Source organism: Lingula anatina, chromosome 1 (genome assembly GCF_051362555.1).
Source record: "Lingula anatina isolate TDL-2025a chromosome 1, LinAna3.0, whole genome shotgun sequence".
Classification (NCBI taxonomy): domain Eukaryota; kingdom Metazoa; phylum Brachiopoda; class Lingulata; order Lingulida; family Lingulidae; genus Lingula; species Lingula anatina.
Window position 1 is genome coordinate 69,747,784 of NC_141767.1, and position 22,942 is coordinate 69,770,725.

The 22,942-nt window shown below is 36.3% G+C and overlaps 3 protein-coding genes across 6 annotated transcripts; 1 reads left to right on the top strand and 2 right to left on the bottom strand.

The window, feature by feature from the left end:
• Positions 1 to 472: 472 nt before the first annotated feature.
• LOC106174907 (tax1-binding protein 3 homolog) lies at positions 473 to 9,915 on the bottom strand. The gene is made up of 4 exons (XM_013556679.2): positions 9,790 to 9,915; positions 7,258 to 7,410; positions 6,926 to 7,003; positions 473 to 3,126 (listed from the first exon to the last, which is right to left on the bottom strand). Exons 1-4 carry the CDS (start codon positions 9,832 to 9,834, stop codon positions 2,932 to 2,934), a joined length of 471 nt encoding a protein of 156 aa, XP_013412133.1. The 5' UTR covers positions 9,835 to 9,915; the 3' UTR covers positions 473 to 2,931.
• A 97-nt stretch (positions 9,916 to 10,012) lies between these two features.
• On the top strand, positions 10,013 to 22,678 carry LOC106174867 (nucleoporin NDC1-like). 2 transcript variants are annotated; one of them, XM_013556602.2, is made up of 18 exons: positions 10,013 to 10,178; positions 10,435 to 10,555; positions 10,916 to 11,017; positions 11,222 to 11,393; positions 11,735 to 11,858; positions 12,042 to 12,150; positions 12,361 to 12,409; positions 12,731 to 12,863; positions 13,256 to 13,345; positions 17,327 to 17,408; positions 17,699 to 17,857; positions 18,238 to 18,303; positions 19,591 to 19,677; positions 20,047 to 20,087; positions 20,741 to 20,855; positions 21,121 to 21,221; positions 21,641 to 21,789; positions 22,131 to 22,678. In XM_013556602.2, the coding sequence occupies exons 1-18, from the start codon at positions 10,146 to 10,148 to the stop codon at positions 22,192 to 22,194; spliced, it is 1,797 nt and encodes a 598-aa protein (XP_013412056.2). In that variant the 5' UTR covers positions 10,013 to 10,145; the 3' UTR covers positions 22,195 to 22,678. The 2 variants fall into 2 exon arrangements, with proteins under 2 accessions (XP_013412056.2, XP_086854899.1); XM_086998773.1 differs by lacking the exon at positions 18,238 to 18,303.
• LOC106174870 (uncharacterized) lies at positions 12,567 to 15,474 on the bottom strand. 3 transcript variants are annotated; one of them, XM_086998775.1, is made up of 5 exons: positions 15,457 to 15,474; positions 15,001 to 15,074; positions 14,355 to 14,559; positions 13,833 to 14,124; positions 12,567 to 13,572 (listed from the first exon to the last, which is right to left on the bottom strand). In XM_086998775.1, exons 3-4 carry the CDS (start codon positions 14,510 to 14,512, stop codon positions 13,878 to 13,880), a joined length of 405 nt encoding a protein of 134 aa, XP_086854901.1. In that variant the 5' UTR covers positions 14,513 to 14,559; positions 15,001 to 15,074; positions 15,457 to 15,474; the 3' UTR covers positions 12,567 to 13,572; positions 13,833 to 13,877. The 3 variants fall into 3 exon arrangements, with proteins under 3 accessions (XP_086854901.1, XP_086854900.1, XP_086854902.1); XM_086998774.1 differs by lacking the exon at positions 15,457 to 15,474 and having other exon boundaries at positions 15,001 to 15,093; XM_086998776.1 differs by lacking the exons at positions 15,001 to 15,074; positions 15,457 to 15,474 and having other exon boundaries at positions 14,355 to 14,588.
• Positions 22,679 to 22,942: the final 264 nt, after the last annotated feature.

A 22,942-nucleotide genomic window follows, 5' to 3' on the forward strand; every position in this document is an offset into this window, starting at 1 on the left:
AAACCTAAGACAATCATAGATTACATCTTTCAGTTACTCCTTTGTACCAAGGAACTTTTAATATGGGCGTGTATTTTTGCGTTTGTCTCATAAAAGCAAAGAAAATAATTATAGAAATTGGATTTCCTGTTGTTTCCCCAAGCAAGCTTAAAAATAAAAAGCCAGAATAACTATAGAAGTACTAGTTACAACTCGACTTTTCCATTTATGAAATATAAGTGATTATGTCTGGGTGTTGCCGAGATATTGTTTGCTCTTGTATGTGGCAGAGAGTGGATGGCAAGTACTAGTAGTTTTAACTGACTTCCCATCCAAAAATAGGATGATTGCACTTGTGTTTCTCTCAGAGAGCAATTTATTAAAATACAGGCGCGACTGTAAGCAAAATACAAGTGTAAGAATCCTACTGTTGGAAGCGCCGGCCATGGTACTTTACCAGTAGTACAGAAAAGAAAGAAAGAAAAATAAAAAGTTTGTTTCTTTTCTCTTTTTATTGCTCCCCTTACTAGTATGTAATATTTACAGAGAATACACAGAGATCAATACTGTACATGTCACCCATCTCATCCTCTAGTTCCTCAACACGTTAATAAGCCATTTTAATGTGAAGAGCTTGATCTGACAATTATCTGACTTTCACTTTCACTATCCACATGCATTGTAGAATCAATTGCCATGAAGTTTTGACTTGGGATTAGTTACCCGTTCTCCAAATGATTAAATACTGCTCTGTTTGTGACTGGAACAACAATGTATCTCCAATGCATAAAGGTTACAAATCTTGAATGCACTCTACACATACAAAATACAAGATGTTCATATATCTAAAAACCATTAAAAAATGCACCCTTGAATATAATAGAACAGCATTGTCTCTACAGCAGCACCATACAGATAAATATAGAACAATTTCTAGACAATATCTAGATTTAACATGCAATCTTTACACTAATGAAAAAAGGAGATTCTACTCTAGACATGACATATTTACCCCGACCTACCAAACTGGTGACATGAATTGGTCAAAGAACAGGTGTTTCATGGTCTGGAAAATACCCTTTTGTTTCACAAATACTTGGAAAATGTCTGAAGATATATATACTATATATAATATATATACATGTATAAATTTAAATGTTGACAAGATGCACAACCTTTCAGCAGCTAAATTAGACCAGCACTACAGCTAAATATATATATAAGTCAACTGCAGTCCTTTTCACATTGAGCAGTACAGCATATGATACAGCACCACTTTGACTGGTCCTAACATAAAGTTCTACTCACTTCCACAAGCCTCAATGTAGAAAACAAAATTTATGCCATAAACTAGCAGTGTCGAGTGCTCCTTTTAGATGACTCTCTTCCATAACAGCCAGCTGGCTATCAAGTTGTCCATCTGTCAAACTGGAGAGTTATAATTTACTGTACTGCTCGCAGTGAAAAAGGTCCCAAGCTGGTGCAGCTACAGACGACTAGCCTACAAAATTGCACAACCTTTCCCCCTGTATTGACTCTACAAGTACAGATTTCAAGATACGATACACATTATTTTAACAAGTTCTAGGAGTAAAATACATACAAAAGTCCTGTGGCAAGTATTTTTCCTAAATGCTCAATCTATAAATTTTTATTTTCATTTGTTTTGGTCATAATTCAAACCGAGAAAAGGGTTTACACAATATCTCATGTCTTATTACCATATGGAAAAATGCAGTTGGCCATATAAAAGTATATACAAATTATTGCCAAGTTTAATTTCTGTGACCCTTCTTGGATATAAAAAATTGTGCCCATGACGTACTTCTTCAGTATGAAACAATGACTTTTCATGAATACATTCAATATAACCAGATATGTGACAATTTCAAATCTTCAGGGATAATTCTAGATCTGATTTTCAGAACTAAGAAATAAATGATCCTTATTAACATTATCATTCAGCAGATGTCAGTTACTCTTAATAAATCATCTGCTTAAAAAATTGATAACATTCACACTGTCATACTTTCAAAAATTAAAGACAATTGTGTGGATCAAGATATCTCTTGAAGACATGCAAAATAATATATGTTCTATATTCATATAAAATAATATAATTAGGAAGACTTTGCATAAGCAGCATTGTGATAACATTATCTAAAATTGGAAGCAAATAACAGACTTCACTGAAGCATCTATGTGTATTATATAACCATGTATATGGAAAAAGTATTATGATATGAATAAGTGTTTTGAGACCGTTAGCTTAGTGGAATAGATTTCTAACCCCCCAATATAACTGCAAAGTAATCAATGTTAGTCAATGTGTTACCAAATGAAAAGATTTGAAATTTGAATTGAGATTTCTTTTACCAAAATAAATGAATACATGCTAAAAATAGAAGAGAAAAAAATTTGGGAACTTAATTATCATGGCACATAAATAATACAATGAGCAATACTACATCTTACCCTTGCACAGCATCAAGTGTGAATGAACAAGCTACTGCAGGAATTCAGCTTCCTTAATCTCAAATATGATAGAAAATGGCTGTCAAATTATGACAGTTCACTCATGCAAACTACACATGTATTGCACCTAAATTAGTATTATAACCACAGAATGCATTATTGAAAGAAGAATTCAGTTATTACTACTATGAACCAAAGTGCAGATGGCATTAATATTTCCACTCCTACATAAACATTTAGCTCATCATTATTTTTTTTATAATCAGACGACTGATATAAATGGCATTCTTATAGTTTAAGACAACTGGATAAAAAAATTGACAAAAGTGGTGCAATGTAATACAGATGAAACGTTCTTATAAATCCTAATGCCTTGCACAAGTAAATATGACTGACTGGACGCTCTGACTAATGCCCATACATTTTATACATGCTGAAGATGGTGTGTGACCCCCCCCCAAGGTCTGTCCCCAGGGTTCAGTACCCCCTCTGATACTGTGGCTGTGGCTGGTAATTCTGCTGTGGATATGCCTGGAACTGGGCCTGGGGACCTCCTGACTTCTGTAACCTGGGCACCCCAGGCCGGAACACCAGCATGTTGAGGACGGGTTTTCTCTGGATGTAGTCCACTGCCTTCTTGTGGGTCACTACTGTCATGTCATGGCCATTGACCTGCAATGGAAAATACAAGTTGATTAAAAGACCATTCCCAGAGACTATCGTACTAACTTTGGATCGAACTATCTCTGAGGGAATTCTAGCTTAACTGCAATGAAGTTGGGCGGCTTCGATGTCTGTCACGCCTGCTGAGGCTGATAGGGGTAATTAACTATCGTTTAGCAGCTTTAGTGGGCGTCCCAGACATTTAAGCCACTTGGGCTGAGAGCAATTTAGCGAGGTACCCTGTGGAGATGGACTGATCCTGTTAGATCAATCTAGGGATGGGAACCTAGGGTGTCCCAAACAAGGCAGCAAGGCTGTAAAACGAGCAGGCATTAAACAGAAAAAAAAAATTGAAGCACAAGAAAAGCAGTTTTTCTGGTCAATTTGATGCAATATCATATATTAATGCTTTTAAGCAGCATACGGTAATGTGCCATGAATTTCGAACAGTAGAAAATAATTAAATTTGGGAAAAGATCGTTCTGGCTGAAATTCATGAAATGGAGGTGCTCAGAACTTCCTAAAGTTCGAATTTCATGGAATTCTGTCAATTTTGACCAGAAGTTGTCTGTTCGTCGCTAGGCCTTCTGTTATCTTCTCCCGACGATCTATTTAGAGTTACCATAATGTATGATGTGTGAGTGTCGGTAATTGCGACCAAAGGTATACACAAACTTTCACCCGATCACTGTGTATGGCCCATAGATAGAGCGGTACTGTTGTCTAGGGCCGCAAAACAGCATCGTTATCAGTAGTGTCGTTTTTCAAAAGCGATTCTGGCAGCCAGAAACTAGTGTCGTTTTTCAAAAACGATCCTGGCGCTCAGAACGGGAGTGGACGGAGGGAGAGACGGCCAACGATTAGCGTCTGCCACGGCCAGATAACCTTAACTATGGAAGCTTAGTGTTACCGTTGCTCCTTTCCGTGCACTGAAACCGAGACGACAGCCGATCAGTGTCTATGGCGCACGTGCAGGTAGCCTTCATCTGCGATAAGTGTCTTCCGCGACCAGGTTCGTTGCCTTTACCGTTAAAGTCGGGCGGAGCTTTACGCGCGAATGCGTCCTCATCTCGCCGTTCGCGGGTCGGTGTCTCCGACACATACGTAGCCTTCCCTGCAGAAGCCGGCCTTGGCACTACGGCCTCTCCTCCGTGCGGGGAGGCCACTACGACCGCAGATCGGTATGTGCGGCGCACAGGTAGCCTTCGCCACGGCAGCCGAACTGTGTATTACGGTCTCTCTCTGTCGTGCGCTGCGACCAAGATGACCGCTGATTGTTGTCTGCGATCAAATATACTAGGTGTGGGGGGGGGGTGCAGGGCCGTTTTTTTTTTTTTTCCGCTCAGGCATTTCAATCTTAACCAGCAGCACCAACTGATTTCCTGGCGCATAGTTGCGTCAATGTACGCATTTGAAAAGCGTGTACGTTTTGTCATTGAAACCATCTTCAAACAAACGCGAGAGATAGGTAATCTAGAGTAAACCGAAAAGGCAGTTTTTATATTTGTTCAAGGGACTGGAAGATCGTCAATGGGAGATAGTGAGCGATCTGAGCGCGACAATAAGCCAATTTCCACACTAGTTCAAGGGACTTCGTTACTATATTCGTCAGCAAGAGATCGTCAGCGATCCGAGCAAGCATAGAAGCTTGGACTTTTTGTCCATGCTAGAAGGCAATTTTCATGTAGTCAGCAGGATATGGTTTGCTGGTTTGCAACAGGGGCGTAACCAGGCATACGCACGGATACACTGTGCGTATATAATTTTTTGGCCAACCATGACAATATTCTCTATAAATCTAGTGTACTTTTCAAGGAATATTATCGAAAATCCCCTTCGATTATAAGTTAATGTCACCTGAATGTACAAATTCTCTGTATGATTTATATATGCACCATTGTTCTGACACCCTTCTCGTTTGCTTTCACAGAACTGAGGTAAACAATACTAGTTACCATCTGAAGTCCGATCTTAATCGTCCATCTAGCTGGAACTTGCTTTAACTCTTAATTAGAGGGTAAAGTGCCCTTCAGCTCACAGGAAGCTTTTGTCTTGAGTGTATCGAACGCAATATTTATCTCAGATAAAAATCTACCTGTGTGTTATTTTCAAAGAGCTGCTCCAGCAGACCTGGGGGCACTAGATGATTCTGATCATCGGGCTAAACAAGGAGCCAGAGAAACAAAGGAAGATTGATTTTTCATGCAATGTTTCAAAGAATTTGGACACGGACTTGATCCAGCTTAACCCTCCAAACTAACGGGGTGGCATGGGCAATTTTTACAAAATTTACAAACAATTAAACTTAGATATATTACAATTTTTAGACAGCTTGCGACTTTTTTTATGACGTCTTGGCTTGTCGGGACAGCCGTGGACGTTGTAAGAAATTTTCTTAGAGTAATTTGACGTACCTAGCTTTTATGATGCGTCACAGATGAATGGTATTACTTTGTAGTGTACGCTGATATTCAGTCACGACGAAACTACTTCCTAAAGCTTACAAAACACAATAAAATGTTTCTATGAACTTTAAGATACACATTCCACGCCGTATGCAGCAGTGACAAGAGTGACCTTCATGCGGTACAAAACACTAAGCAAACTACAGGCCAATTTGTGAAAGGGGACACCTTCCGGACCTTCATACGCACTGCCCACTGACAAAGCTGATTGACAAAAAGCAAAATTTCAAATTTTCAGCGAGAGATCGTTCGCAATCCGAGAGAGATGAGGCAATTTTCATATTTGTTAAAGAGACTTCGTAAGCCAAAGGGCGAGACGAGAACGCAATTTTCGTATTGTCAGCGTCGCAATCCGAGTGAAATGAGAAAGCTCATACTCGTTCAGTGGCTTTCGTTTGCGGCAGATCGTCAGCCGGAGATCGTTCTCGATTGTTTTTAACCCTCCATCCCTCCCCTTTAGAATTTATAATTTTTAAAAATATTTTTCATTTCATTTGTACATTTCAAGGGACTTCATTAGCGAAAGATCGTCAGCGGGAGATCGTGAACGATCTGAGCGAGACAAGAAAGCAATAATGGTAATCTTTATTGCAGCTCTTAATATTACTCTTGTGTTCTGTTACTGAAGTCTCTACTGTTAACAATGCTATTGTGCGCCTCAGCAAAACTACCGATCGCCATCTCACACCGAATACTGCGGTAAAGAAACAACAGCCCGACAGTACAACTCTTAATAGATTCTCCTGTTATCTGAATGAATGGATATGACGATGTTGTTTAGCGTCCTAAACTAACTGTACTGATCGTTATCTTGCACCTTGGGACGCACACGTAGTACTCAGGTAAAGGTACGCTAGGGCAACATTGCCGACTGTTAGATCTTTATAAGCGCAAGAATAGCCCGGTGGCCGATTTTAAGGTGTACGAAATTCACGAAATCAAGATCGCGCAAAATTGCTTACTGGCCGAAATTCATGGTCCAGAAAAAACTCCAGACGGCCGATTTTAAGATCGTTCGAAATTCAAGAGCCGTTCGAAATTCATGGCACTTTACCGTAATTACCATGATTCTAAATATGTACTACTGTTACTGTTGACTTTCACAAAATAAAACTGGCACAGGGCTTTGTTATGTTAACTCTTTGTTAAAATAAGTTTATCAGTTTGCACATTATAATTAGTATAGAGTGAAGATATCAGATTGATGTTAACATATGTCTGTGAGTATCATAAAACATTAGTTCATAACAAAAGAACATCAGCAACCTTACATGTTAACTTATCCAAGAATATCATCAGCTTCAAGTCTACAGTAAAGTGTGATATCTAATACGCTGCATTACCTGTAATATTTTGTCGTGAACTTCCAACCCACATTGAGCTGCTGGTCCATTTTCATAGATAAATGTCACGTAAATACCCTTAAAAATAAAAATTGTTTTCTGTTTATTAACTGAAGGCGTAGCAAATCTGACATCTGATCTTTTATCTCTGGACACCAATTTCAAAACTCCGTGTCAAAATATTTTTTTAAAGTTATTCAATTTCTTCATTACATTACTAGTATGTTGCTTGACCCCAATAAAATGACATCTTACAGTGTCAGGGAAACACCAATTCATATTGCTCTTCCAATGCTGTTTAATACGAGCTTAAGCCATTTATCATCTCACACCTTATCTGGATAACCCTGTGGACTCTTGGAATTATCTTGGTCAATTCCACCACCAATCTTAAAGCCGCATCGAAACCTCTGCTTGCCATCTTGGTCATAGACTGGGTTGCCGTGCTGGTCTCGGTCTGGCTCTTTGTGTAACACGATTGGAATCTACAAAATAATTGCTTAATTTTCAATTGGATTTTCAATCTTTCTCCTCTCCCACAATAAAAACCATTTAATGAGTATTACATGGCTAGACTCAGGTTTTTTCATTTCCATGGATGCTTGCTGTGAATGATTTACCAATTAATTTTGCAGAGTAATTTGACAACTTGAACTTCCTTGAAGAAATAACTAAGTGATTGGGACATATGAATACGATCTATGCCTACTGTTAATCCAAATGTAACTTAAAAACTCAATTAATCAAACATTTGGCTTGCAAATCAATTACATAATTAACAGGGATCATTATTGTTAATCTTTTCTGTTACTCTTTTCCAGTACAAAAAATATTTCAAAATCTGGTGACAGACTTTATCATGATTTCCCTTAAAACATAGCATGCTTCAACATCACATTGCAGAAAATGTAGTTTATTACAAAACTCCACAAAAGGTTTAGATTATGATGTGGATGTTTTTGTAACACAAACCAAGATCTTTTTAGCCCGACTGCAGCTTTAAAACTGCTTCAATAAAGTGGATGACAGCACAAAGAAAGGTTAGTTCTTTGATGTACAGAGCTATCATATAATGGCTCTTTCATGTTTAATGAGTTGTTCGCAGGTTATTGCTATCTGGGTTTATTTCAAAGGGTTATTGAAAAGTTGTGCATTAAGCATAAATACAGGAATGGCTGTATTCAACTTCCCAACAGCATAATAAACCTTTATCTAAAACAGAAATATCACATAAAATCCAATGAAAAAAACCCTGCTATACAGATTGCTGTTTTATTGATACCATATTCTCCAGTATAAATCTGAAAGCAATGTTTAAATGTTTAATGGTAGTTGTAAACCTCATATAAAAAGCGACTTATGTATGTGTTATGAAACATAAATGATAATTGCTTCATTACAAATTTTTCCAGATTAATTTCATTGATGCGGTTGCTCTCTGTGAAATAGTTCAGACCCCCACCCTTTTCCAAGAGGGAAATATGCCTGATTGCTTTTCAACCTCTAGCCAGGGGCCCTGATTTGTAAATTTCAGCTTCACAGTCAGCTTAATAAGAAGCATGTAGAGTGATGTAAGAAAATTAGGAATACACATGTATACTAGTAAGCTTTGACCTGTCACATCTAGACTGCTGCTTTGAAAACAGACATATTGTGTTTTTATGACCAAGGTGATTTGACTTGTTATCAACATGTTGAAAGTAGAGTTAATATTATGAGCTACAGCCTAATCATATTTATTTATTATATAAACTAAAATAATTCAAAACTAACAATTTTGGCACACTTTAAGTTTAATAAAAATTGCATGCTTTCATCTACTATGAATTTGTAAGGTAATATGGTAATAAGAAGTAACCAATAAACACACCAAATATGTACTAGCAATATAACACCTGATACTTTTCCTTGCACAAATTTTTAATTTCCTTCATCTCTGATGTTTTTTATCTTCGTGTGTCGAGGGTAGTTAAAGTCATAGTTTATGACAAACATGGAAGAAGAATGTCCACATAGGATGGCTTTCCCAAGCTGTTAAGCTATGTTCAAGCATTTTGTAGACTGGCTCCATAAGTGTCACAATGTGACTAGTGCAAGCATAAATTAATTCATAACACCCTCCTTTCTACTATATACATTCTTTAGAGTATAGCAGGCTTGTCTAGGTTGACATGTGGCTAAGTGGTCCTTGACATAATCAATATTAATGTTATATTTCTAACCAAGGAATAGTGACAAAGGTGAAGTTAAATAGTCATTTTCTCTTCTTGACATAATCAATATTAATGTTATATTTCTAACCAAGATCAACCAAGGACTCGTGACAAAGGTGAAGTTAAATAGTTATAATTTTCTCACTGACTTCTCATTTAAATTTCACTTTGTTGCTTTTAAAAAAGTGGAGTGTGACACTGAGTTATTGGTCACAGGCTAATTACAATAAGATTTTGGTCTCAGGCTAATTACAATAAAAACGAACCGCACAGTCCCCCGTGATGAGAGAGAGTATATTTTTAACAACGCACCACAAAGGCGTACAGGTGTGAATGATGAGTGTGTCACTTGCAACAGATCTAAGTTTGGAACTGAAAACAAATCAATCATACAAAACGATGCCTTCTTTAAAATGTAACGAGTTGTGATAAAAAAAGCTACTTAGAAAACTGGAACTTGGTACCCTCCCGTCAAAAGTACAGTGAGTAATTAGACTTGACAGCGCCTTCAGGGACGGCGGAAACTATCGCTGCAAACTTGGGCACAGTGCCACCGTCAGAACATAAACGCCAGGTATTCCAATGCCGTGGAACTACCTTGGCATAAGGCTTCATGTAAAACGTGATCTTACAAAGAGAATACACACTTACGCTGTAACATTCCAGAGGTTCCCCCGCATTGTGTTGCCCAGCCATCGTCGGCTTCTTACAGTGAAATGCATCATGGGTAAAAGAGTGAAAAAATGATTACAGACATCTAGTTGGAGCAGGAAGAGGGCAAAAACATTAAATTATACTTAATTTAAAATCATTTTTAATTTTGAATAAAAATATTGCACTCATACTTCAATATTACGCATAAATATTAAATCACGCTTGATCGGTGATATTAGTTATCAAGCATGGCGGCATCATTCAAACACGTTTCCCCTTCGCTTTGAAGAAGTGCTCCATTCAGCTCTCCTTTGTGTTTTTGAAGCAGTACTAGAGCTGTACCTTTGCTCATTATGAAAAGCATCGTGTACTGGTATACATCAGAGGTAACAGCCAAATTAAAATAAATACAGATCATAAAATAAACATAAAAAAATAAGCAGCAGTGCGTGGACTGGAGTGTCTCGCTGTCTGTTGACACTGGAGTTGGGCAGTCTTGGGATGTTTGAAACAATAAGCCTTCAAAAGTATATAGATTCAATAATTGTAAAGTTCAAAGGCAAGGTTGTATGTAATTGATGATCAAAAGAAAAAAGGGAATAAGGAAACGTGTTGTTGCTACTTTATTACTTTTATTGTCAGGTTTTCAAATGGAGGACAGGTGCAGCAGTTGCTTGGCTCTTGATTCTCCTTCCAACGCTGGTTTCCATCTACATCACTGCAGCTAACTTCTGTATACTGCATCCTTTTCTCTGGATATCTAGTAAGTCATGGTAAAATGGAAAGGCAGATATGTTGAACACATTTTGTATCCCAAACATTTTGTTGTTTTTTTTGTTGTTGTCTTATTGCATTGATTAATTGGTACATTCATAACTAGTAAAGTGTTTTTTCTTGATGGTTTTCATTAACACTCAGCATAATTCCCAGCTTGTGAGCAGGGGATTATTTCAGATCACTTAGAAGGAAAAACGTTTTTTTGAATAACTCCTATTTTTTAGTATTGAATAATTTGTTTTCCCAAAGTACAGTCGAATAGTCCGTAGAATGATTTAATTTACACTCATTATATTCCTTACCTAAATAATACTGGATCTCATTTGGAAAGTTATTTATTTGGCAGGTACCCTCGGATGTATCTTGAAGCTGTCTACATGGGGCTATATTATCCTCTTGTCAGTGCTCACAGCATTAACTGTAATATGTGATTCTGCATACTATACAGGTAGGATAGCCAGATTGGTGTGCAATAAAAATTGAGGAAGTACAATTTATTTTATGTAATCATATGGTCAGTAGCCAGAGTCTTCATATAATGGTATTTTTGATATTAATATTTTAAAACAAGAAATATGTTTAGTTGTCAAATGTTTTTATATTTCATTATACATCATTTTATGTAAACATTTTCCTTACATTTTTATTTTAGTCCAAGGCAATGTTATAGGTAACAGGGCAGGGTATCTGTGGACTCTGGTCCAGCTTTCCCATGTATTCCATGGAGCTGTCCATGCTGTGGCTGGAGGAGTCATCACTTGGTGCTGTGTACAGATAGTGGGAGGAGGCTACCAGGACCTCTCTGTACAGTGTGAGCCAGCAAGGTGGGCAGGCAGTGTTATTTAGACTTTTTGGTTAGGTTTAGATATGAGATGATCCAACTTCTTGTCAGATATTGTTTTGGAGAAATGTTTTTGGAGCTTCTTCTGTTTGATGCAGTAAAATGCAAAAAAGGGTATGATATTATAACATGCTGTAGGACTGTACAATTAATTTCCCTGTAACCAAAAAAAAAAAAATAAAGCAATGCAATAATGTAATTAAATCAGCAATAGAAATACTTTTATTTACAAGAATGATAAGAAAAAAGTCACAAATTGAGGCACATCTAGACATCTGCCACAGTATAATAAGGTTTACTATTGGGAATATGTTGTTATTTCAGGACTTCTGCCTGTCTGAATGAACATCACCTCTTCATTGTCTTTCATGGAGTATATGCAGGATACTTCTATTCAGTTACCTTCTTTTTGCAGAACAAGAATTACTTAGAATTCCCTGTTATACAGGTATTGTGAGGCTTTTGTGCATACAGCAGCGTGATAAATTTGAAAATGTTGTAAAATGTGATGCTGTTACTTTTTGTAATGTGGCTTAATCTGATTATTAATGTAATACACAAAATGCCCATTGTTTATTGCTAGCATTGGATAAATACATTTTTCATTATATTATAACTGTTTATATTACAGCAAGCCAAATTTTTTCAAGTGAAATCTGGTATAAGTCCACAGTTATTAGAATCCACAGTTACAACGCTAAAGTTGATGCGTTTTTACTACTTAGTATATTTTCTCATAGGTAAGTTGTCAGTGAAATCAAGTTCATTTTTGTTTTTTTTTTTATTTGTAGTTGACACATTAATTCCTTTTCCGTGTCATTACTGTCATACATTTATTTTTATGAAAATATTAAGTAATTGGTGTACTTGATTTTTTTTTTTTTTTTTTTTTTTTTTGGGGGGGGGGGATTTCTGGACTTAATTGGTTGAAATGATATTATATCTTACAGGTGCAATACCAAAGGAGTGGATAATTTATACTTTAAATCTTGAGAAGAGGTTAGTATGTTTTGTTGATTTCTTTTTCTTTTCTTTTTTTTTTTTTTTGCTCTGAAATTGATTATAAAATATGCAAGATTGTAGGTGATGTATAAGACCACCTTATATATTTTCATAAAGGTTCTATTATTTATTCAAGTTGATTAAGTTGAAGTCATGAAATTGAAAGACATTTATTTCCAAAACTTAAAAAGTACACTTTCTGTCATCAGTTAAACATAATTTAATATCTGATATCTGTAATTATTTTATACATGAGCATTGAAATAACATTACAAAGCACATCTAATTTTATATATAATTATCTAAATCTCATATCAGCCCTGTAGCCCCTCTGAACTCTGTATTTGGTTTGCTGGACATTTCTCTGTTCTGGCAAACCTTGGTGACTGGTGTGTTCCTGCATTTTGTATGGAGCTTAGGAGTGGTTCTCTTCAAAGCATACAATACTGAGGTAAGTCTATTGTAGATGATCTAATCATCTAATCTAACCAACCAGTAGAAAACTAAACAATTTCTCATGCTTGGAGCCATCGTGGTCACTGACCTTCTGCACACTGACTGATGATATTTGTAACAGAGTATTGACTAAATATCTTAATGGTGAAGGCCATCCACCATCATGGCCACTAATAAATGTATGTTGGTTGTGTTTAGATAACTTATCATGGATAACATGATGTAAGCTGGTAAACTTCAGTATGATGGTAACTTCATACTGATGAATAGAGAGAAATTATAAATAACAGAAATAGGTTGTTAAAAAATGCTTACATTTTTAAAAGTACCAAATGCTTAATTTAAATAAAAGTGTTATTTATAAAAGTCATGTTTTGGATGTTGCAGCCTTTACAATTACCCATAGAGTCTTCTTTTGGAGAAGAAAGCAGCAGATGTCTCCATCATGCCCTGTCTTGTAAACTGTCCATTTTACAGGTAATGTATAGGTTTATTATTTCTAAGCAGGTTAATATTATCAAATGGTTCAAGACAAGCAAGGTCAAAATTCAGTAACAAAGTTTCAGGACTGGATTATTGCAACAATATTGTTGTGTAAATTATTCCGCTGCTAAATGGATCCTCCTAGAGCCAGATTGGATGAAAATTGAAAAGTTCCAAAAATAATCACGAATCCTTGGTGCAGTCAGTTTTGAATTATGTATCTTAGGCTTCATTCACATGCAATGTCTATTTTCTAAATTCTATTTTCTATTCGCGCTATCTTATGATCACGGTCTGTGCCCTGAATATCCCGCCGCGTAATTACTGGCAGCGCGAACCAGTTACTTATAGTAACTTATAGTAACTGGCTCGCGCTGCCAGAAATTACGCCGCGGGATATTCAGGGCACAGACCATGATCATAAGACATACCGCGAATAGAAAATAGAATTTAGAAAATAGACATTGCATGTGAATGAAGCCTTAGTGTACTGTTACTGTGGAGGTAATAATGCTTGGTCAAGAGTCTATTTTTTGCCTCCCATGTTCATCATTCTCTTCGATGCTTGTATACAGTTATCTTTTGCAAGGTTGTACCCTGTCCCACCAACTTGTACAAAGTCGTTGACGGTCTTTCTTCCTCCAACATCCACTGATCCCTTAGATTGCCATTTGTCAGACATGTGGCGGGCGTCAGTGACCACAGTTTGGTTAGACACACCATAGTTCTTTCCTTTGTGGACTAAATACTGGTTGCCTTTGTCAGTAGTAACCCTGGAATATTGCAAAATCTCTTTCATAAATATGTATAAATCCATTGCCAAGATGGAGTGAATCTAGACCTTTAATATTAAAGGTAGAAATGCACTTTAACTACAAGTTATTTTAAGCTATTTTCATGGTCATCAAAATAATAATTGGAAAAAGTGTTTCTGTTTAAAGTAAAATTTTGCTTTTTAGTCCTAAAAATCAGTGAGAGATTAAAGAACTGAAAACTTAATTACTTGACGCCTTCATGGTGAATGCCAACCAGGCTCCCGCTGCCGCCACCCCAGCTGGGCATGGGGCGCTTCATCCTCTCAGCACTGACCACTTTCTCATTGAAGATAGACGTCAGTCCACTCTGGGACTTGACATCATGAGGGGGGCGTGCTCCTGCCATGATACTCTGGAACTCTGGACAACTGCTGCCTGACGATAGAGATATATCTGAAATAAGACAATTGTCACTTTATCAGTGTCAGAAATTGGAATTAAGTTGTGGTATTGATAATTACAGTTGTTTTAGTAATCACAATTCGAAAATCACATGCCAAATGGTATAAATATAATATAAGCAATATCTAGATCTCGAGAAAGGTTAGAGGATTCTGACAACAACAAGAAAAAAAAGATATTTTTGTTCAATATCTTATCCCCTCTTTATGCTGCCTGGTTAAAGTGAGAAATACATACAATAAGTGTAGAAAAAAAGCACATATAAAAAGTCTGTGGTATATTAATATCAAATATCAACAATATACAGTCAACAATATTAATATCAACAATTCTGTTAAACACTTGTGGATGCTACAATAAAGTATTTGGTCTTAATAGCTGAGTAAAGAAAACGTTATATTTTATAGCTATCTTATTTTATAGCTATCTTACCTGCAATAAGGTGTGAGCTCAACAAGGATTCTTTGTCACAGTTTGATGTCAGCAGATTTTAGCTCATTTTATACCTGGAAGTGGGAATTTTATGTTGATGTTTTATTTTCGTTCCTGGAAATACCCTGTTTTATTTTCGTTCCTGGAAATACCCATTTGTCAGCATAGGTATTTTAATGGCTGGTGATTCAGAGTCACAGGCTTACTTTCTGTAATGTCTGATTACAAGTTTCACTTTGTGTATGTTGACCTACTTATGGACCATTGTTCTATTTTGGGATTTCCCCAACATGTATGTTACAAAAACGAAAGTTACAATACAAACTGATGCTTTACAATACAATACAAATATAATAGCTGGTGATTCAAATACAAAATGACAATACAAAATACAATACAAAATTACAATTACAATACAAAATTATGGAAATTTTTGTAGTTGTATAGTATACTTACTCAGCCAGTAGTCCATTGTCTGACTGTTTACCTGGCATGGTGGTAAATAGGGAGATCAATAGTCAGGTGTCACAGGCTTATTGATTACATATCACCCTTATGTTGACTAATATTAGACATTTTCTTTAAGTCTGGTTTTTCCCCAAGTTTCAGTTTAAAAATATGAGATGTTTGGGGAAATTTTAGTTGTTGTAAGTTTTTTTGACAGTTGTTATTTTGAATGTGGGCAGTTTGTTTATTTAGGCACTAGCCTGATGACTTGGTTTTTACTTGGCACTTGGTGAAATTCACCAGCATTATTTGAGTGATTACGGAATTTTAAATGATGATAGGGAATTTTTATAGTTCATTTTCCAGTAAGCCACATTTTTCAATAATTTGAAGTTTGTTTTCCAGCAAGGCACGTTTTACGTGTATTTTTGTAAGAAATAGATTATAGGTACTTGTTAACAGGTATTTTGAATTGATCTAGAGTCTATAATTTGATTGCCATCATAGTTCAGGGCCTTGGGCTGTGGTGGAAGGGGGCGTGGAGATAGGGGGGACCTGCCTGCTTCAAAGATTAAAAAAAAAAAGAAATTTCGATCTGTATAAAGTACTTCCTGTGTCCTCTATGAACTTCAACAGCTGCCCCCCCCCTCCCCCCTAAAAAACTACAGCCCTGTTATTTACAGATTAGGCCACACTTTTTTAATTTTATGGATGACATCCTGCGCGCGCACCGATTTTCGTCCGTTCTCAAAAAAAAAAAAAAAAAAATCCCCCCCCCCCCCCCCCAAGGAAGTCGGTTATCGCAAACGTCGTTATTGAATTTGCCGGAAAATACAATCGGCAATCCTCGGCTAATTCCGCAAGCTCCATGCTGTCATTGTCGACTGCGGAGACATCCGAGTAGTTCCGAGTGCGGAAAATGAGCTTTCTGCGCATGTGTACTTATCACCACGTGGAAATATGGCCGCTTTGCCGTCAAATTCATCTCTAGCATTAATTTCAAAATACACGACAATTAAAGTCATAAAGAGAACGGGGGCCGTCGTTTTGGATTGGTTTGCCATTGATATTGGACATGGAGATATCACCTTTTTACAATTATACGAAAGGCTGTCCAAAGCAGCACATAGGCTTACCAGGGTTTTTTTTTTGTACCGAAAAAAGGGTCGACAAGAGCGTCGTGGTATTTGGTGGACTGAAGGTCGGACAGGCCACCCAATAGTCGGCTGCTACGTGTGAGTCGAAGTAGACAAAATGGCATCGACCGAAATTACCTTTTTTAGATTTGGTAGTAGGAAGCATAGGCCTATCTTTGCTTCATTTTTTAACAATTCTGTGAAGTGTTCACAATGCTTAAATTTTCTGAGAGTACAAATAAAGACACGCTGTTTATTTGATATTTGTTTTATTGATTGCTATACCAACAGAATGCATGAAATAACCTTAAATAGATTTGGTAATATGCAGCATATATATATTCATGACTTTTTACCTTTCTACGAAGTAGGCCCTATTCACAATGCTTTAATATTTTGAGAGCATGGATAAAGACATATGTTGTTAGTTTGATACGTGTTTCTGTGGTAAATTAGTGTTTCCAGCTGTGTACTGAAAACATAACTTTTCTTAAGCATTTTTTTTTTTTTTTTGGACTGTTTTTTTTTTTTTTCGCCCGCTCGCACCGATTTTGGGGTCCCCAGAGGATGTCATCCATAAAAATAAAAAAGTGTGGCCTTAATGGCAATAAATGACTGAAAGAGTGGGGGAGGGGAGCATAAATCACATGAAAGGATATTCCTAGATTGTATGTAGCATTTGTTTGACTACATAAGATATAGTGCATATAAAATGTAATTGTGTCTCTTCTTAATATTTTCAGTATTTGGGTTACCTAGACTTGTATTTGCTGTCCAAGTTCTCAAAAGAAAGAAGAAAGCAGATTTATAGCCTCAGTCAGCCAGGTAATCTGTATAGAATTATGGAGGCCTTGATCCAGTTTAGACAGGCTTGCTAGTTTTTCTGCAGTTTTCTTTGGATAAGAAGAAATTAGTAAATGTATCGTATCATTGAATATCTGTTATTACAAAGCTTATTTATAATAATAATTAATAAGTGCCAGAACCTGGTTTCAACTTCTCTAAAAAACAGCACAGATATATTTTTATTGACTTCCTCTGAAAATATATGCCTATGTCTATCACTGAAACTATTTCAATGGGCTGTATCATTTACATCCTGCATCCCATGTTAGGTGGTCACCCCCACAACTGGACCAGCCTATGTACACAGTGCTTGACCAGTATAGATGCCTTGACCAGTGCAGTGAGGCAGCACAATGATAATACAGTGGGCAATGGGGCCCTCCCATTAAGACAGCCCAGTGGAGAGAGAGCAACCAACAGAGATAAAGGTAAGTGTATTCATGAAAATATATCTAATAGATTTGATGCTCTCTTAAGTGTTTTATTTTGGCATATTTATTTTGTATTTCAGAGGACTGGTGGTTTATGTTGTACAATGATTGAATAATGAAGTTGGTAGAATAAATTGAATCAATTTTGTTGTATTTATTTACAAGTGTTTATCACATTTAGTACCTAAAGATTGTACAGAGGAGATGTTTGAGGCTGTAGAAATTACTCCACTGTAACAACATGTTGATAAGTCAGTGTTGTAACAACATGAAACTCACCCAGGATTTATTCAGAAATGCAGATATTTGGGTGTTGTATTCATGACCCCATGCACTGTGTCTTGCCTTTTAAAGAAGTCTCTCATCTCTGTTTATAGGAAACTTTTTGGGTTTTAACCCTGCTATGACTTCGATACAGAATCATACTTCCCATGTGTCACGAGGTATTGCATGTACCTGTATGTTATAGCTTACTATGCTGCCTTGTCTTCCTGGGGTGATACATTGCCTGTTTGTTTGTATTTATATACCCTAGCTTGATACCTTGATAATTCTATTTTTCCTCATACACTGGTCTCTGCAATGTAGTGTCAGTGTATACACCAGTGTATACCAGTAAGTTTCTATGTTCACCTGTGACTTGACATCTTTTTTACCTAACACCTTGCTTTGTCTGTATCTTGCTATCTGCCTGAATATATCATGAGTTATAAAAAGGGCAATCTATTTTTATGAGACTTGGTTTAGAATCAATTGGCACTTTTAAAGTATGATGATAAATGAAATTTTACAATTATGTCTGATGATTTATTTCAGTATTGTTATTTTAAGGTTGATAAAGTAAAATGCTTTTTCTAAGATTCTCTGCTTGTTTATCTTTAATCTATCAAAAACAAATAGCATATTTTTGAACTAATATATATTTTGAGTAATTATCTCAATGTCCAGAAGTGAGTGATTAAGTAGCATGATCCTGTTTCGTTAATGATAAAAAAAACATGTTGACGCTCTTTTAAAATCTTTTAGCTCTTCATCTCCAAGCTTTCTTTGAAAGATGATTTTTATAAACTATTGATCTATCTTTCAGAAAGACAATCTGTTACATTAATATTCCCTTTACATATCAATCATTAACTGTCACCGCCACTCTTTGCCCCGCCATTCTGTTCATTTGTCTGTGATTGTGAAACGGGAACTGTTGATGTTCTACAAATTCATCTTCTGAAGACAGCTACTTTATATTATAGATTTTTTTATTATTGTATTTGGGTTTCATGTGTCATTTTGCTTACACCTGCTTTCCTCCTGCTCACGAAGTACCACGAAGTACTTTAGACTATGAAATTTTGGTAAAGTGTCATTATTAGAAAAGTACATGCTCAGTAAGTTACCTACTAGAGCTGATATGATTGAAATGGTGAGATCACTTAAAATGTGCTACTGCAGTTCTAATAAAATGTTTAGTCAAATAATAGCAGAACGTGTTCCTCTTAGATTTTATATGAAGGTGCTTTTGTCAGAAATGTTCAAAATAGTTGTATTACAGGTTTTGATATATTTTCAGCATAAGTCAGGTATGGGCTAACTTAGAATCAATTAGATTTTGGTGATGATACATTAATTAATTGATTGATTAATAATGACGATTGAGCAGCCTTGCTGGAGGTCAGCACTTTCTGAATACCATTCTAGTTTTATAAATGTTTTGAACTGATTTCATCTTTGTCCAGATTCGCCCTATGGAATAATGGATGTTACAAGTCCATCAGTCATATACAGGGGACCACAGGTGAATGGATTTAAAAGTCCAGCTTCAGGTATATTTTTATTTGAGAATGCATGTTTTATTTGGATTTTTGCTGCTGTGTTAGAATAATTTTCAACATGTGTTATGTTTTTGTTAAGTTTCTGAAGTTTCTCTGATTTCTCAGATGTAATTTCATGTCATTTTCATTCGGTCAACATTCAAGTTTACATCTTAATTGGTAGTTCAAAATTAATCTTTTTCAAAAGAGTTAATTTTCTAAGGAAATGAAATATAGGTTAGGATTTTTTGGGATCTCTTGAATGTTGTATATAATCTGTTACATACAGTTCATGATTTGGATAAGGCAATTAAGTGGTGATTTTCATGCAGAAAAATAGCTCTCTGGGTAAATTTGATTGCCTTTTTTTCTCTATTTTAGGTCCAGCTCCACTTCCCAAACAGCCATCAATAGCAGATAAGGTATTTAAGGAGCTTTAAAAACAAATAGCCATTAGTGATATTGTATCCTTAGTATATGGTCTTATTTGCAAGGCTTCTTATATAGGGTACAAGGGAAAACCTCCAGTGTATTAAGGGGCCCGCACACGGTGAGCATTTGGCGCGCACGGGGGTATTTTGGTGAGATTTTTGCCTCTCGCGCGGCTGAGCAAAATTTCTCACGTGTTTGATTTTTTTGGTCTCTTGAGGCAAATGTCTCAGCGTGTGCGGGGTGCAAGTGCCGATTGCTCACGCCATGCCAACAATGCGCATGTGCCGGTAGCCGGAAACAAAGAAAGATGGCAGCCCCCAGCGAAGTAAACAAAAATGTACACAGTTATAGTTAGTCTGATTGATTAACGTGGTCACCATTTGCCATTACTTTCAGAAATATGTAATGTTTCCTTAATCACATGATCCCACAATTTACGGTACGTCCGATAGGGGCGGGTCGGGAGGCACCTTTGCTGAGGAAAGAGCGCAGCGTTTGCAGGGAGCTGAGGAGCGTGAGCATTTTGCGCAGTGCAAGTGGCGCGCGCCAAATGCTCACCGTGTGCGGGCCCCTTAAAATGTAAAAAAAAAAAATACATTTTTTGCAACTTTTTATAAATATACATTTCATCTTTTTCTTTTAGATAGCAGAATATATCAAAAAGAGAAAAGCAGTCTCGTACTTTTTGAGTGATTTTCCAGAGGCTAAAAGCCAAAGGCTGTTTGCTGATTGCAAAGTTCAGATTTGGGCAGTGGAAGGTACTTAACATTTTCCCTCAGACTACTGACTTAGATATAAATGTGTAATTTTTATTAGATATTGATCAAGTATTTATATTTTAATTGACCAGAAGTCATATATCATAACAGAAATGCAGTATTTGTTAAGATGTGATAAATACATCAATTTGAACTGCAAAATACGTCTATCAACATCCAAATACTTGCTAACTTGTTGTGTAGTTCTAATAAGGTTGTATCCCTGGTTGGGACTGAACATATTTTTATATTACTGCTTTTGTAGCATTGTCATATTTGGTCGCATCTTCCTATCATGAAGATACATTTGGAGTTGTGCAGAAGTCCTTGCCTGCTATCTTAACTTCTATGCTTAGTTTACAAGAGGTGAGACTTTCCTTTTTCTTAGTTACATTATTTTTCACATTCTTACCCAAGTATATAGAACAACGTAATTAAAGGGAAGTAAATAGGTAAACCAACTTTTATTAAGCTGATGGCTACTTAAGTCTACTAAGGACTCATTCCCAGTAAAACTTGTTCTACATAGATTAATATGTGTCTTGTTTCCAACATACAAGTATAATCACCAACCTTTCTGTATCCCACTCAATGCCAGGAGGAGGGCTGTAAATATTTTAATCTGATTGCATTTAGTTGGATTGATATATGTACATGCAGAACAATAGCTTCATTAGGAATGATCCCAAACTGTACAGTTTGTCATGTGTGTGTTGATTGGTTTATGTAAACATTTTGCAATGATTTTGGTAAATGATTTAACAATGTTATATGTTTTCCCCCAGTCAGTAGAAAAATGCTTCAAGTTGTCAACAGGAGCCAGCCGCAGGGTGCTGAGGGGTCAGAATGACCCAGATGGCCTCCGGTTTGCCTTGAAAGCTTCATTGAGGACATCTCTGTACAGGGTGGTCAATAAGTTTAAAGATCATTTAAGGTAAGGGATAATGAGTAATATTTCTGCACAGATTTGAGTGCATATTCCTAGGTTTGTGTGCATGTATGCACGTCTCAACAAAATCAGTAATTTGTAATTTACATTCCATAACAATCACAAGAAAAATTGAGAACGTACAGAAAAAATGAAAATGTACAAGAAAAAGACTACCAGACAGACCACTATTATATAAAGATATCACTAGCAAGACCGTTCTTGTGATCTTGTGATATCTCATCTTAACTTCTGTGATAGATTAATATGAAGCTCTTACTGCATAAAGATATTCATAATAGTGTCTTATCACCAAAACTTTAACTGTTATTACTTTTTTATTGCAGCATAATGCAGTTGCCCCCTGATCAGACAAGAAAGCTGAAACAGTTTATGGAGTACAAAGAGTGACACAGAAAATGAAGAGGATTACCTGTGATGACTAATCATGAACTGTGGGAATTGCTATAATTGATGTGGATGTCTGGCTCCTATGTTAGTTTGTTATCTGTTCAGTTTTCTTATGAAGGCATGAAATGGAACCAGTGGTTACTTTCCAAGGAATACCATACTTTATTTTATTTGTAGTACAGATCCTTGTCAATAGAAAAAGCACTACCAGAACTGACAAAGTATCAAACATGTCCATTTATCATGTCAGATACAAAACTGCTGCATCTTGCAGGGAAATGGGAGAAGTTCCCCGTTACTACATTATCAGCAAATGGGTTTGTCATCACCTGCATGCACTCTTACTACCAGCATACCTTGGAGCTATAAGTACATTAAGTTGCATTTAACAGCAGCCAATAACAATGTTTATAATATGAAGAATTAAAAGGGCAGTTTTTGTTCCATTTGATTCTTGTGAGTAATAAAATATAAAATGCTTCAATATAGTTGCTGTCTGGGTTAATTGTTAATTACGGTTGCAATTCACAAATAAGGTCATGGTTCAAATTTGTCGTACTTCTGGAATATTAGGAAGTAAAACTTATATCTGTCAGTAGGCCTACATTAGCAATTCACAATGAGAGATTTTTGGATGGAGACATTCATGTTGTATATTATTTTTTATCTCACGATATTGATCTTATCAACCTGGTTTGGGCCTCTTGTAAATTTTTGGATTTAAACCTGTGATAACTATTTTTTTTAC

Bases quoted from the DNA above. Each gene is read 5' to 3' on its own strand.
- LOC106174907 (XM_013556679.2), bottom strand. From the start codon at position 9,834: ATGGCTGGGCAACACAATGCGGGGGAACCTCTGGAATGTTACAGC. The intron at 7,411-9,789 runs GTAAGTGTGTAT...ATTATTTTGTAG, and splicing joins AACCTCTGGAATGTTACAGC to ATTCCAATCGTGTTACACAA. The intron at 7,004-7,257 runs GTGTGAGATGAT...TTTATTTTTAAG, and splicing joins CACAGGGTTATCCAGATAAG to GGTATTTACGTGACATTTAT.
- LOC106174867 (XM_013556602.2), top strand. From the start codon at position 10,146: ATGAAAAGCATCGTGTACTGGTATACATCAGAG. The intron at 17,858-18,237 runs GTAAGTGTATTC...CTCTGTTTATAG, and splicing joins AGCAACCAACAGAGATAAAG to GAAACTTTTTGGGTTTTAAC. The intron at 19,678-20,046 runs GTATATTTTTAT...TCTCTATTTTAG, and splicing joins ATTTAAAAGTCCAGCTTCAG to GTCCAGCTCCACTTCCCAAA.
- LOC106174870 (XM_086998775.1), bottom strand. From the start codon at position 14,512: ATGGCAGGAGCACGCCCCCCTCATGATGTCAAGTCCCAGAGTGGACTG. The intron at 14,125-14,354 runs GTAATTAAGTTT...GCAATATTCCAG, and splicing joins ATTCACCATGAAGGCGTCAA to GGTTACTACTGACAAAGGCA.